Genomic DNA, 13910 nt, shown 5'->3' on the forward strand with positions numbered 1-13910 from the left:
TTAGACCAGCCTTCCTGAACTTAGGGGGCGGGGCATGCCTTAAAATTAAACATCAGTGACCTGAGGAAGCTTATAAAATAGCTTGGGAGAAGTCAGTCACCAAGACAGGGCATCTCAGAGTGGATGATTTTGCGTGTGGAAACTGCTTTCACCTCGATAAAAAAGGTATGTACTGTGGTTTTAATTCTCATTTCAGCTAAAAATAATAACTAACATGATTGAGGGCCTTTGGCCAGTTGCTTTGCACACTTGGTTTCATTTTTCCATAAACGACCTTACAAGGGGGATATTTTTAGTGCCGTTTTTCAAATGAGGAAACTGAAGTTCAGATGTCCTAAGCAACAGGCCTAAAGTAAGACCACCAACAAATGCCAGAGCTGGGGTGTCACCCTGAGAAGACTCACCTCAAAGTCTTCTGCTTGCATCAGGCAACCCCCTTGATACCATTATTAGACAATGAGGAATTATTCCTACATCAATACTGTACTAGATGAATTCTCAGGGGGTTATCCAGTGTGCATTTCAGTAAAACTGACCAAAAAGTGTGTTGGAATGTGCTGTGTGAATTGAAAATTCATTTAGTATTGATAGAATTAATTATTAAATAATTAAATTAAATAATATTAATATTAACAGAAAATGCAAAGCTTTTTATCTCCTGAAAAATTTTCTTCAGGCGATATGTTTTCTTATTAGATTCAATAGCAAAATGGTTTTTAAGACCCATATACTTGTGGAAATGTATTTTATTTTGTCATGTGAAATCTAAAAGTCTCACCCCTAATATTCTGAAGCTCCTCGAGACCAGATGCCAGGTCCACAGTATTGTGCAAGTGTGTAGACTCTTAGGAAACCTGGTCTAAGTTCTGGTTTCACAGCTTATCAGGAAGTAACCTCACTGAGTACATGCAGAATGTTAGTGCAGGACTCTTCCAGACTGGGTGTTGTAGAGACTCAGGTCCATGTAAAATACTGAAACCAGGGCTTCTCCCTGGAGAAGCTCAAGGAGTGTAAGTAGTAATACACAGAGTCAATTCTGGCCCAGGGTGGATGCACCATAACCTTAGTAGAATTCTTTTCTAATTATTTAATATTCAGTTAATATAACATTTAAATTATATCTATTTTTAAAAGTATTTGAAGTCTCTTCGTTAGGACCATCTTCCCATTAGTGTTAGAAGAAGATGCAAAAGTAAGTCATACATATCCGAGTTCATAGATACAGGTTAATAATGTGATTTACTCTCAGAAGTTGCTCAACAAGCGTTGCATGAATTAGAATACAAGGGGCACTGGGAAAAAATGATGGATATTATCAACTCTTTCTCTCACAAGAAGTTTAGTCATAGGACTAAAACTACTGCAATAAAGAGGCATCTTTGGAAGAGATGCAGGCAGGGAAAATTAGTTATGCTCTGAAATCCTGCAGAGCTAAAGAACACATTTCAGCTCACTACAGAACATTTTGTAACAAGATATTTGTCAGGAGCTGACTTTGGGTCTAACTGTCATGTGGTAAAATGAGATTCATCAGGTATTAGAGGTAGGTGTTTACTGAAGCCACTGAAGGTGGTCACAGAAGGCAGCAAAGTTCAGGGCTATGGCAGAATGGAGAGCTGGAGACGGGGCCTGAGCCCTGGCCTTCTGCCCCTCTGGGCCTTAGCTTCCCCATCGGTACATCTGAGGGGAGGGGGTGGATAAATGACCTCTAAGTTTCTGCCCGGTTTGGGGGCTGTGGCGAATGTGCATAATGTGTGGCCATCCTTGAGCTTAGAACTCCTGGGCAGGGCACTGAGCCTGGAGCCGACTAGGGGCCAAGAGTAGAACTTCAGTGGTTTTAAGAAGGGCTTGGAAAGGAATGCAAATTTTTGTGGGTTTAGGCTGGATTTTGGCAAATCCATCACCCCGCAAAAGGTTAAAAACAGATGTTGTTTACCTGGTGGCAGGGGCTGATGGGAAACGGAGCCTCAGAGACCAAGGAAAGTAGCCCTCCCCGCTCCACCGGGCAGACGTGCTCAAGGCGGGGACTCGGGGACCGTCCCTCCTCCCCTCAACCTCACATCAACTTTTACTCATTATGTAACTGTTCTTTTGAAAAACACGCAACAAAACCTCCAGAAGAAGAGCTATTGATTATTAAAGGTTATTTGGAGATTTAGAGATTCTTAAGAAAGTGGTTATAATTATCCCAGTTATGACACATTCTTTTAAAAACTCAAATCTGAGAACATCTTGCTTGCCTCAATTCAGGCCTCTTCATCACAGGGAGAAAGGCAAAGAGCTGGAAATAGCTCTCGTGCAGCTACAGGCGAGGACTCACAAGGAAGAGAACAGGCTGAGAGCAAGTCAGTGAAAGAAGCGGGGAGCAACCCAGGCTTCGACCCCGCCAGCAGCGCTGCAGCCCCCACCCCTGCCCACTGTGCACCCCCCGCAAAGCAGCTTCCACACCCAAGGGCTCTGGGCTCACATCAGCTACTGGTCCTTCTCTGCTTAAATGTATAGCATGTACGAAAAGTAGCCTCAACAGAATATTAAGAAAGAAAGGAAGGGAAGGAGGAAGGAAAAAAGTAAGGAAGGAAGAGAAATTCAGGAAATACAATAATTTGCTTCTGCATTTCATACTAGCATTTATTGAGCATTTGTGTCAGATACTGCTCTAAATGCTGTCTATATTTTCTCATTTAATTCCCTCGGAAGTTCACAAGGTTGGTATGATTATTATTCCCACTTAACAGCCAAGGAAATTAAAGCATCCATTGGACACAGTTATACTTAGTGTGTGAAGAGCCAGAATTCAAAGCCAGTCAAGGTGATCCTGGGGTCCCCAAGGTTCCCAGGCCTACTCCCGGCCTGGTAAACAGCCAGCAAGTGGAGGGTAGTGTGGGGAGGTGGAGTCAGGGGAGGCATTTCTTTGATGAACCTCATAGGGCGCTAAATGCAGGTTTTGTTTTCGATTGATTTTTTCTCTCATGGTTCACTTGAGGGCTTCACTCTCTCCCAATGCCCGCCACCACAACCCCCCACACACACATTTTTTTCTGTTCATTCAACAAGTGCACACACACATACGCACACACACACACACACACACACACACATGGCTTCTGTTCATTCAACAAGCATCTACTGTGCCTGGCACTGGGAGGTTCTGTGGGAGAGTCCAGGGAGAATTAAACATCATGCCCATCCTTGAAAAATATGTAATTAGCTGTGTGGGGTCAGCAGGGGAGCTGGCCAAATAAGCCCAACAAACTGTAATGCCAGGCAGATTGTGTTCTAATGGAGGCACAGAAGGTTCTAGTGAGGCTCACAGAGGAGGAAGACCTCACAGCCACACCGATGACTGAGGTGGCCCCGGAGGACGAGGGGCTCAGAGGGGCTGAGTAGGAGGCTGCCCACCCAGAGACTGATGAGCCCAGACATGTTCCTCCAAGGACTCTGTGGCCTCAGAGGCTCCGAACGCCTCCAGCTGCTTTGTTCTCCCCACTCCAGGTCCGTCTCCAGCCACCCAGCCCAAGGATGGTGCCAGCGCTGCTGCTGCTCCCTGCCCTGGCTGGCCTCTTCGGAGCAGCTGAGGGACAAGCTTTCCATCTCGGGAAATGCCCCCATCCTCCCGTGCAGGAGAATTTCGACGTGAATAAGGTGCAGTAAAAGAATAAATCCCTGCTTGTTTTGCTGTCTCCTGTTTGAATAAGCATCCTACCAGGTTTGGGTTTTTTTTTTTCCTGCTCTAATGACCACAGCAAGCCTTGGGGTAGGTACTTAGCCTCCAAAGAGTTCCCAAAAGCAGACTTTGAGACAAGAACTGCGGAGCAGAGAGGTTTTGGGAGATGATCCCAAGAAGCCTGAGTGGGCTTGTGTGGAAACAGAGCAGGCAGGCAAGCAGTAAAGGGTGAGCTCACGAGCAGGTTACTCTGTGAACAGGGTTCACTTCTGCTGGGGGTCCTCTGAGGAAATGCACAGAATGTGCCTCAGCTTGTCCCATGGATAGGTGCCATCAGGCAGTGGGAGCTCCCATGACACTGGACAAGCCTCTCGCAGGGAAGGAGACCCAGGGGCTTGAGGTGGAAGCTGGCAGTGTGTGTGGGAAGTGCTTGCCATGATGGAGGTGAGCCCAGAGGTGGGCTGAGAGGACAATGGGACACAGGACATCAACAGCAGATGTTGCAGAGGTGTTATCCTCACTCTACAGATGAAGAAGCTGAACGTCAGGGAGCTTGCCACCTGCTCAGGTCACACAGCCAGTAAATGCAGAGTAGGATTCAAAACTAGGCTTCCCAGGAGTGCAGGATCCCATGGGTGACTCAAATAGGACCCAGGATAGGATAGCACTTCCCCCAGGGGCCTTCTTGTCACCTGTGCTAAAAAGATATCAATAAAATCAACTCCCCCATATATGGTAAGGATTGTCTCATCATCTTATTCATGTCTTTTGAACACAAAACTTTTCAATATTAATGAAGCCCAAATTATCTTTTCATTTTTTGCTTGTGCTTCTGGTGGCATATCTTAAAAAAAAAGAAAAAAAGCCGCCTAGTCTATGTTTATAAAGGTTTACTCCTATATTTTCTTCTAAGGGATTTATAGTTTTAGTTCTTACATATAAGTCTTTGATTCATTTTAAGTTATATATTGTACAAGGAAACTTCTTTCTTTGGCATGAGGATATACAGCTGTTCCAGACTGTTTGTTGAGAAGACTAGTCTTTCCCCACTGAATAGTCTTGATACAATTGTTGAAAATCAATTGACCATATGTGTAAGAATTTATTTTTGGACTCACAGTTCTCTTCTATTGATTTATATGTCTGTCCTTATTCCAGCACTATATAGTCTTGATTACTGCAGCTTTGTAGTAAGTTTTGAAGTCAGAACATATAAGTCCTTCAACTTTGTTCTTGTGGCTATTCTGAGTCCTTTGTATTTCAACATAAATGTTAGGATCAGTTTGTCAATTTCTGTAAAGAAGCTAGTTGGAATTTTGATAGCGACTGTACTATTAAGTCTATGGTCAATTTGAAGAGTATTGCCATCTTAACAAGTTTAAGTCTTCCTATCCATGAACATAGGATGTCTTTCCATTTATTTAGATCTTCTTTATTTCTGCAGTCTTTTGTAGTTTTCAGAGTGTGTTTTATGCTTCTTTGGTAAAATTTTCATAAGAATTTTATTTTTTTGATGCTATTATAAGTGGAAATTTTCTAAATTAATTTGCAGATTTGTCATTGTAAGTATAGGAATACTTTTTTTTCCTAGATATTAGTTATTTTATCCTTTAACCTTGCTGAGTCCATTTGTTAGTTCTAATAGTTGTGTGTGGGGGTGTGTGTGTATTCCTTAGAATCTTCTATATACAAAACCCTGTCATCTGAAAATGGAGATAGTTTTACTTCTTCCTTTTCATAATTATTTCTAAACATTGCATTCTCCTTATAGAGATAGAGAAACGAAGACCCTTCACAAAAATAGTATGAGATCATGAGGGAACATGACACGAAGAGCAATCTTCCACCTCTGAGTTTCTTCCTTTCTGGAAAATTAAGCTTCCTTGTTTTAAATTGTGGACCATTAAAGTCACCTTAACAGTAATGGAACTATTTTAAATGCACTGTATAAAATGGAGATATTTTTGGAGGATGCCTATGAAACCAATTGACCTTTAGCTTATTCTCTGATGCTTTAAATGCATGTTCAGTTCAGTGATTTTAATTGAAAGATGTCCTTTAACAAATGAGAGGAAAATTTATGTCATAAATGTGGACATATATTTTAACAAAGAGCCAGGTGACTGAAGCAATACTGCCACCTATTTGCAGTATGCTCTCATTTCAAATTCTGATTGCATCTCTTTAATTTTGCTTTGTTTTGCTGAGTAATACATTTTTAAATTTCTAAAATCATTTCAATTAATATTTTGACTAGGTAAATATATTCACCAGGTTCAAAATTCTAAAGGTGCAAAAGAAGATACAATGAAAACTTTCGCTTCCACCCCTGTAACCCAGCCTCATTTCTCCCCAGTGACAACCAGTAAAAACAGCTTATGGTGTCTTTTGAGAGATAATGTGTATATATATTAAAAAGCACATATATAATTGCAGTAGGAAGAATGTTGTCCATGTCCTATTCCCCAGAATCTGCAAGTAATGTTTCTCTATATAGAAAAAGGGATTTTGAAGTTGTGATTAAAGTTATCGAGCTTGAGATGGCAAGGGTATCCTAGATTATCAGGTGGGTCTAATCTAATCATTACAAGCAGAGATCATTTCCCAGCTGTGGTCAGGGAGGTGTGATGATGGAAGAAGACTCAGAGAGATGCAGTGTGAGAAGGCGTTGACCTGTTTTTGCTGGCTCTGAAGATGGAGAAAGGGATTCACAAATCAAGAAATGCAAACGGCATCTAGGACTTGGAAAGGACTTGGAAAGAAGACAGATTCTCCTCTAGAGCCTCTGGAAAGGAATGTAGCCCTGCCGCACTTTGATTTTAACCCAGTGAGATCCTTGTCAGACTTCAGATGTACCAAACTATGAGACCATAAATTTGTGATGTTTCAAGCTTGTGGTAATTTGTTACATTAGCAATAGGAAACCGATATAACCTTTTCTCCCAGTTTTACATAAAAGGTAGCTTAATATATATACACTATTTTGCACCTGGTTCTTTTCCCATTAAGTGTATCTTGGAGATAATTGCCTGTTGTGTTTTAAAAGAGGGTGTATAGCATTCCATTGTATGGATGTGTCATCATTTAGTTAATCCTATTAATGCTCACTCAAGCCACTTCCTGTCTTTTAATATTACAAAGAGAACTGCAATGAATGATCTTAGACATACATCATTTCTTATTTTCAGGAGGATACCTTTCTAGAAGTGAAATTGCTGGGCCAGAGTAAATGTAGTTTTAGTTTTGCTTGACATTACCAAGTTGCCCTCACGAAGGTTGTAGACTGAAGCAGTCGCTATGCCGGGGAATGTGTAGAAGCAGGGTGTGACTGTCTCCCTTCACTCTCACCCACAGTTGCTCAGTTCCTCTAAAGCTGATTCTGCACTGAAGTTATGGTCTGAGAGCAAGCTCCCAGGGGAAGAATGATATAGGTCTTCTAAATCCTAATCTCATGCCAAAAGCCTCTGTGACCAACTCCTCGTGTGGGATCTTATGAGGAGAATTGAGTCGATTCTGGAGTCCCAGCTCCCCACAGTATACATATCTGACTTTGCACACAATTCAAAGATGCCTTGTAAAATCATAAAATATTTGAGATGACATCTTACATCATCTAAACCAATCCCTTCCTTTTACAGAGTTTAGAATTTCACATAGGTTTTGACTGAAGGGGACACCAAGAACATAGCTAAATAAGAGCACTTTAGGAATGGACGGTGGCATTCAACCAATGCCCACACATCCGATTCACTTATTCCCATTGGAATCAATATCTTGCTCAGTGGCTTCTGGGAACAATGCAGCCCATTTTGCCTGGCTTCCCCAAGAAAGGGCTCTGCTCTGAAAGACAACAATGGGGAAGAGTCTTCAGGTCCCCAGAGAGCCGCAGGGTTTTCTCTGCCTGTCGTTGTCTCTGCAGTATCTTGGAAAATGGTATGAAATTGAGAAGATCCCAGTGAGCTTTGAGAAGGGAAGTTGCATCCAAGCCAACTACTCACTAAAGGAAAATGGAAACATCAAAGTGATAAACAAGGAGCTGAGGTGAGTGGTTGTGGTTTCAAAGGCATTGTACATCCTGGAGGCAGCCCTGCAGACTTGTCCTGGGATGACTGGTGCCCTTGCCTTCTAGTGTGAAAGGATGGGGACATCGCTGGGTCTTGGTTGCCTGCTCACAACAGGTCCTGAAAAGACAGCTTTTGGCAGGCAGGATGGTAGGGACTACAAGTCACTCATTCATTTCCATGGCTACTTGCTGAGCAACTTATTGTGTCCCGGAGCCTGTGAGAGACCCTGGGGACTTAATGGTAACACATACTGCAAGATTTCCTGCTCTCCCTCCAAAATAGACCTTCTGGAAGCAAAAGACAGCAGGGACTCTCTTGTCTGATCTCCAGTACCAAAAGAGAAGCCCTTTCTATACCACCTGCTGATTGAGAGCATCTAGCTTAGCTTGAATCCTTCCAGAAACTGGGAGCTCATCAATGTCCATGACAGTTTATTCCATCTTCAGACAGTTTTAACTGTTAGACAACTCCTTTTCTTATTAAGCAAGAATGAAATGCATACATAGTCACATTCTAGGTTTTGTGAACAGGAGAGCCTACAGAGATATACTTTTCTATCATTGAGGGCTTCTTCACTGATCCCAAAATTCATATTTTAAAAGCAAATATAAACTTGAAACCCAGTAAGAACTGCTACCCACCCACCATCAACAAACATGAGAGTAACAATAAACAATGATAACTAATATTAATTAAGCATTTCCTATGTGCAAGGCACTCTTCTGTATGCATATATATTTGTGTGAGTACAAGTGCATGTATTTATGTATATGTAAATGAGCATTGCTATTCATTTAATCCCCACAGCAACCTGAGGTAGGTACTATTATTAAATCCATTCTTGTGGATGAAGAAACTGAGATACAGAGAGGTAAAGTAATTTGCCCAAGAGTCACAGAGCTTGTAAGTGACAAAGCTGAGATTCAAGAGATTCAAAACCCAGGAGAAAGGACTACCCTGGTGGCCCAGTGGTTAAGACTCCACACTTCCAATGCAGGAGGTGAGGGTTTGATCCCTGGTCAGGGAACTAAGATGCCACAGTTCAGTTCAGTTGCTCAGTCGTATCCGACTCTTTGAGACCCCCATGAATCACAGCATGCCAGGCCTCCCTGTCCATCACCAACTCCCAGAGTTCACTCAAACTCATGTCCATCGAGTCAGTGATGCCATTCAGCCATCTCATCCTCTGTCGTCCCCTTCTCCTCCTGCCCCCAATCCTTCCCAGCATCAGAGTCTTTTCCAATGAGTCAACTCTTTGCATGAGGTGGCCAAAGTATTGGAGTTTCAACTTCAACATCAGTCCTTCCAATGAACACCCAGGACTGATCTCCTTTAGGATAGACTGGTTGGACCTCCTTGCAGTCCAGGGGACTCTCAAGAGTCTTCTCCAACACCACAGGTCAAAAGCATCAGTTCTTCAGCACTCAGCTTTCTTCACAGTCCAACTCTCACATCCATACATGACCACTGGAAAAGCCATAGCCTTGACTAGACAGACCTTTGTTAGCAAAATAATGTCTTTGCTTTTTAATATGCTATCTAGGTTGGTCATAACTTTCCTTCCAAGGAGTAAGCGTCTTTTAATGTCATGGCTGCAATCACCATCTTCAGTGATTTTGGAGCCCCAAAAAATAAAGTCTGACACTGTTTCCACTGTTTCCCCATTTATTTCCCAAGAAGTGATGGGACCAGATGCCATGATCTTCGTTTTCTGAATGTTGAGTTTTAAGCCAACTTTTTCACTCTCCACTTTCACTTTCATCAAGAGGCTTTTGAGTTCCTCTTCACTTTCTGCCATAAGGGAAGTGTCATCTACATATCTGAGGTTATTGATATTTCTTCTGGCAATCTGGATTCCAGCTTGAGCTTATCCAGCCCAGCATTTCTCATGATGTACTCTGCATATAAGTTAAATAAGCAGTGTGACAATATACAGCCTTGACGTACTCCTTTTCCTATTTGGAACCAGTCTGTTGTTCCATGTCCAGTTCTAACTGTTGCTTCCTGACCTGCATACAGGTTTCTCAAGAGGCAGGTCAGGTGGTCTGGTATTCCCATCTCTTTCAGAATCTTCCACAGTTTATTGTGATACACACAGTCAAAGGCTTTGGCATAGTCAATAAAGCAGAAATAGCCAAAAAGTAAAAATTAGAAAATAAATTAAAAAGTTTTAAAGTAAATTAAAACCAGGGAGAAGTGAAATGGAGAAAAAACCAGAAGACAAATGAAAGAAGCTGGGCATGAAGGGTTGCCATTCCTGTTTCCTAAGTTGTCTAAGAAGTGTGTTCAACTCCAAGAAAACAAGTACCAGTCAGACTGGTAGTCACACAGGCTCAGAAAGACTTCCCGTGGCCATTATATTACCCATTAAGCTTCCTGTGAGCTGCAACACAGTGGCTGATTCTCTGACCCTGCATGAACCAAAACAATACTGGAAGAGTCTTGAATAAAGAAAAATCAGACTCGTTTCAGAGCTTCTGATATCACTGAGGCCCAAAGAGGGGGAAAACTTTGCAGATCTGCAGACTTCATGTTTTGCAGGATTTTTAGTGATCTAGTCAGCCTTTATGTCTTCCTTTGGACCCTTGTCATTTTTAAAGAATGAATATTCTTTTTGTGTGAGGTTGATTCATTTGTTTGTAAATTTTCCCTTTTTCCTCTGTCATGCTTTGGCATCCAGGAGCAAGAAACAGCCTTGCAGGCCACTACATATACTCTGAAAAAAAGGGTTGAAGTGCCAGGGTCTCGCATATCATCCAGTCCTTGGCCATTGCAATTGTTGATCCTTATTACCCCAAAACTGTCTTTCTCTGCTCAGTCCAGAGACAGTAATAAAGCAAAGGGGAGGGAATGGACCCAGGACCCAGCCTACCTTCAAGAATCTCCTACCCAGAAATTGCACTGTTGGCCACCATGATTGTTGGTGTCACAAGTCTTGCCTTTCATTGATTTGTGGCTTTTAACTGGTTCAGGTTTTTTTGTTTCTGTTTTTTACTCACTGCAGAGCTGATGGAACTGTGAATCAAATTGAAGGTGAAGCCACCCAGGAGAACATCACAGAGCCTGCCAAGCTGGCGGTTAAGTTTTTCTGGTGTAAGTATACACTTCTCTCAGGAGGCGTCGGGGACAGGAGCTCGACAAAGTGAAGGCTAGAGCCCTGGGTCGGAGCAGTCCTGTCACATCTGAGTGTCACCTATACTGATTCAATGCATAGTTACCTGTGGACGACCTCCTGCCTGCCATATGCTGGGCTAGGCCCTGGAGATGCAAAGATGAGCAAGACAGAGCTGGCCAATGTCCCTGTGAAGCTTACATGTCAGTGTGGATACTGACAAGCAGCCAGGTGATTTATTATAAAACTACAGGAAGTATGTCAATGGAGGAAGCACAGATTTAGGCCCGTTGGGCATGAGTATTAGGAGACTCAAGCCAGTCTTCTTTCCCAGAGGGAACTAATAACTGCAAAATTAGTAGTTATTAGAAAAACGACTAACATGTGAGAAAGCTTAAAAACAAGAGCTGGTAAGAGTAAAGGTAAGTTGGAGTTCTGGCTCTTTTTGCCACTTTCTAGCCAAATTTTGGGGGTTTCATTTGGTTCCCCTTCCAGTTGGGCAATGGGTTTTCCTTGGTGTTTGGAGGTGGAGTTATTGAATAATATCCTCTGAATTTAAAAGGAGCTTTGAGACTGGAAAAGAAAGCAGGCAACTCCATAAAGAACGGTTATGTTTATTATGGGTAACTTACATCCAGGCAGAATCATGTAGACGACCATCAGAGGTATTCCCAGCTGCACTGCGTTCTGCCAAAAGGAGGACAGGGACACTCAATGGGGCCACAGCTAAAAATAGAATCTGACTACTAAAGGAAGCATGTCCACACTGATGGAAACTGAGGGATTTGCCTCCTCCCACCCTCACCCCAGGGGTCTCATGACCATTAACCACCTGTGTCAGCAAAAGACATTCTTTCAGTTTTCATATCAGATAAAGACTGTAGGGAACTTATTTGGCTTGGGTGCTTTCCTTGTGAGTAAGCTAAAGCTCAGTAGGGCAAAAAACGGGAGGGCTAGGAGTTCAGGCCTAAGATGGAGCTGACACAATGGAGCCAGTGCCATTGAACCACACACTTGGCTTGGCTGTGGAGGTCAAGTTCACAAAGGACATTTCTGGATTCAAATGGAGAAAGTAAACCCTCCATCTGTCTTCTTAAAGACCCTTTTAATACTGAACTTTCCACACTACTCAGATGTCAATCAGTGAATCTCTATAGGCCCTTTGTGAGGAAGAATTTGTAAACTGTTACCACCTTATTTGGGCTTCCCCAGTGGCTCAGTGGTGAAAAACTCGCCTGCTAATGCAGGAGATGAAGGAGATGTGGGTTTGACCCTTTGGAAGATCCTTTGGAGCAGGAAATGGCAACTCACTCCAGTATTCTTGCCTGGGAAATCACATGGACAGAGGAGCCTGGTGGGCTACAGTCCATGGGGTCACAAAGAGTCAGACATGACCGAGTGACTGAACAACAGCCATCACCTGATTTACCATATTCTTAAGAATAGTGGGGTTTTCAAAGTTCACACAAGAAGAAAAACAGGCAAACCAACATTAGCCCCTACCTCCTCCTGTAGGTGGATTATAGAGGAAGCTGGATGGTACAAACCTGGAAAGCCTGGGGCCCCTGACCGTACATTCTTGACTCCACTTACTGAGTAATGGCTCCATAGGCACTTGTGCTCAGTGCACCTGTCCAGGGGATCCAGCCAAACCTCCAGATATTACAGGCTTCCAGGTACCAACCTGCAGTCAGGGAATGGGGATCCAGAATGATGGCTCTGAACTCTGGCTGCACATTGGAATTACTGGGAAGCTTTCGAAAGTACCAACAAGCTCCAGTTCAGCCTTTGGGAGTTGGGGTGGGGAGAGATGGGCCTGGTGTTTTTCAGAGGTCCCATATGATTCCCACATGAAGCCAGAATTCAGACCCACTGATGTAGAAGAACTAGAATCCCAGAGCCTGGCTTCCAGGACCCTGGAGATGAAGGTTTCTCTTGCCCTGGTTCCTCCTAATACTGCCTTCCTCTGGTTCTCAGTCATGCCGTCAGCTCCATACTGGGTCCTGGCCACCGACTATGAGAACTACGCCCTCGTGTACTCCTGTACCACAATCATCTGGCTTTTTCACATGGATCATGTTTGGATCTTGGGAAGAAACCCTTATCTCCCTCCAGAAACAGTGACCTATCTCAAAGATATCCTGACCTCTAATAACATTGAAATTGAGAAAATGACGATCACAGATCAGGTGAACTGTCCCGAGTCCATGTAACCAGGCTCTAAAGGGAGCTGCATTCATTCCATGTTCCTTCCCTTGCTTTGCTTTTCCCCTATACCAACCCTCATAAAGACAAACCAAACCACCAGAGCAAACTGTTACACCTACCAGAAGGGAAACGTGGCAGCAGAAGCTAATGGAGAAGAACCCAAGGCAAGCTGGCCCAGACATTTAGCCATGCACCTTTCTGTTACCTTGCGAGTCTGATAATAAACTTGCTGCTGACCTGCTGAGCTCACAGTAGATTCTAAACTGGACTAATTATTGTGGGGTTTTAATGAGAAGCTTATGTTTGGAAATCCTTAAGCAGTGATGTTGAAAAAAAAAATGAAGCCCTGAACAGTTTAAAGGTAACAATCCTGTTTCTAGAAAGAGAAAGCTGATGGCAAAGGCACATTCCAAGTGACCCGAATCCAGGTGCCCCCATCCTGCAATAGGCAGTCCTTAGTAGGGGGAATCCTATGGAAGTTTTGAGTCTCTGACAGGCAGTTTCCTGGAAACATTTGCTCTCAGGAGGTCTTCAGAACCACGTGAAGAATGGGATCAGCTTGAGTCTGTGCAATGAAGAGAATCTGTGAGGGAGAAGCTATGGGAATTTTTTAAGAAAATAATTTTTTTGTCTTTTATTCAGCTGATATTTATTGGGACTCAAGAGCATTCCAGGCATTGAGAAATAGAATCCATTTCCTCCCACAGAAGCTCACAGACTAGCGAGGGAGACTGACAAGTAGAGATATGGATTTTAATCCAAGCTGAGGGGTGCAAAGGCAGAGGCGTGTGGCGGGAGCCCAGGAAGCTCTGAGAAAATCTCAACCCCTGCCAGACACAGGCGCTTACAAGGTGGTACGGTC

At 43.2% G+C, this 13910-nt stretch overlaps 1 protein-coding gene across 1 annotated transcript; it reads left to right on the plus strand.

Annotated features, from left to right (window-relative positions):
• Positions 1-7: 7 nt before the first annotated feature.
• On the plus strand, positions 8-13297 carry APOD (apolipoprotein D). Its single transcript, XM_006047527.4, has 5 exons — positions 8-165; positions 3493-3642; positions 7584-7705; positions 10733-10821; positions 12818-13297. The coding sequence occupies exons 1-5, from the start codon at positions 124-126 to the stop codon at positions 13051-13053; spliced, it is 639 nt and encodes a 212-aa protein (XP_006047589.1). The 5' UTR covers positions 8-123; the 3' UTR covers positions 13054-13297.
• Positions 13298-13910: the final 613 nt, after the last annotated feature.

This window comes from Bubalus bubalis, chromosome 1, assembly GCF_019923935.1.
Source record: "Bubalus bubalis isolate 160015118507 breed Murrah chromosome 1, NDDB_SH_1, whole genome shotgun sequence".
Taxonomy (NCBI): domain Eukaryota; kingdom Metazoa; phylum Chordata; class Mammalia; order Artiodactyla; family Bovidae; genus Bubalus; species Bubalus bubalis.

Bases quoted from the DNA above. Each gene is read 5' to 3' on its own strand.
- APOD (XM_006047527.4), top strand. From the start codon at position 124: ATGATTTTGCGTGTGGAAACTGCTTTCACCTCGATAAAAAAG. The intron at 3,643-7,583 runs GTGCAGTAAAAG...TTGTCTCTGCAG, and splicing joins AGAATTTCGACGTGAATAAG to TATCTTGGAAAATGGTATGA. The intron at 10,822-12,817 runs GTAAGTATACAC...TCTGGTTCTCAG, and splicing joins GGCGGTTAAGTTTTTCTGGT to TCATGCCGTCAGCTCCATAC.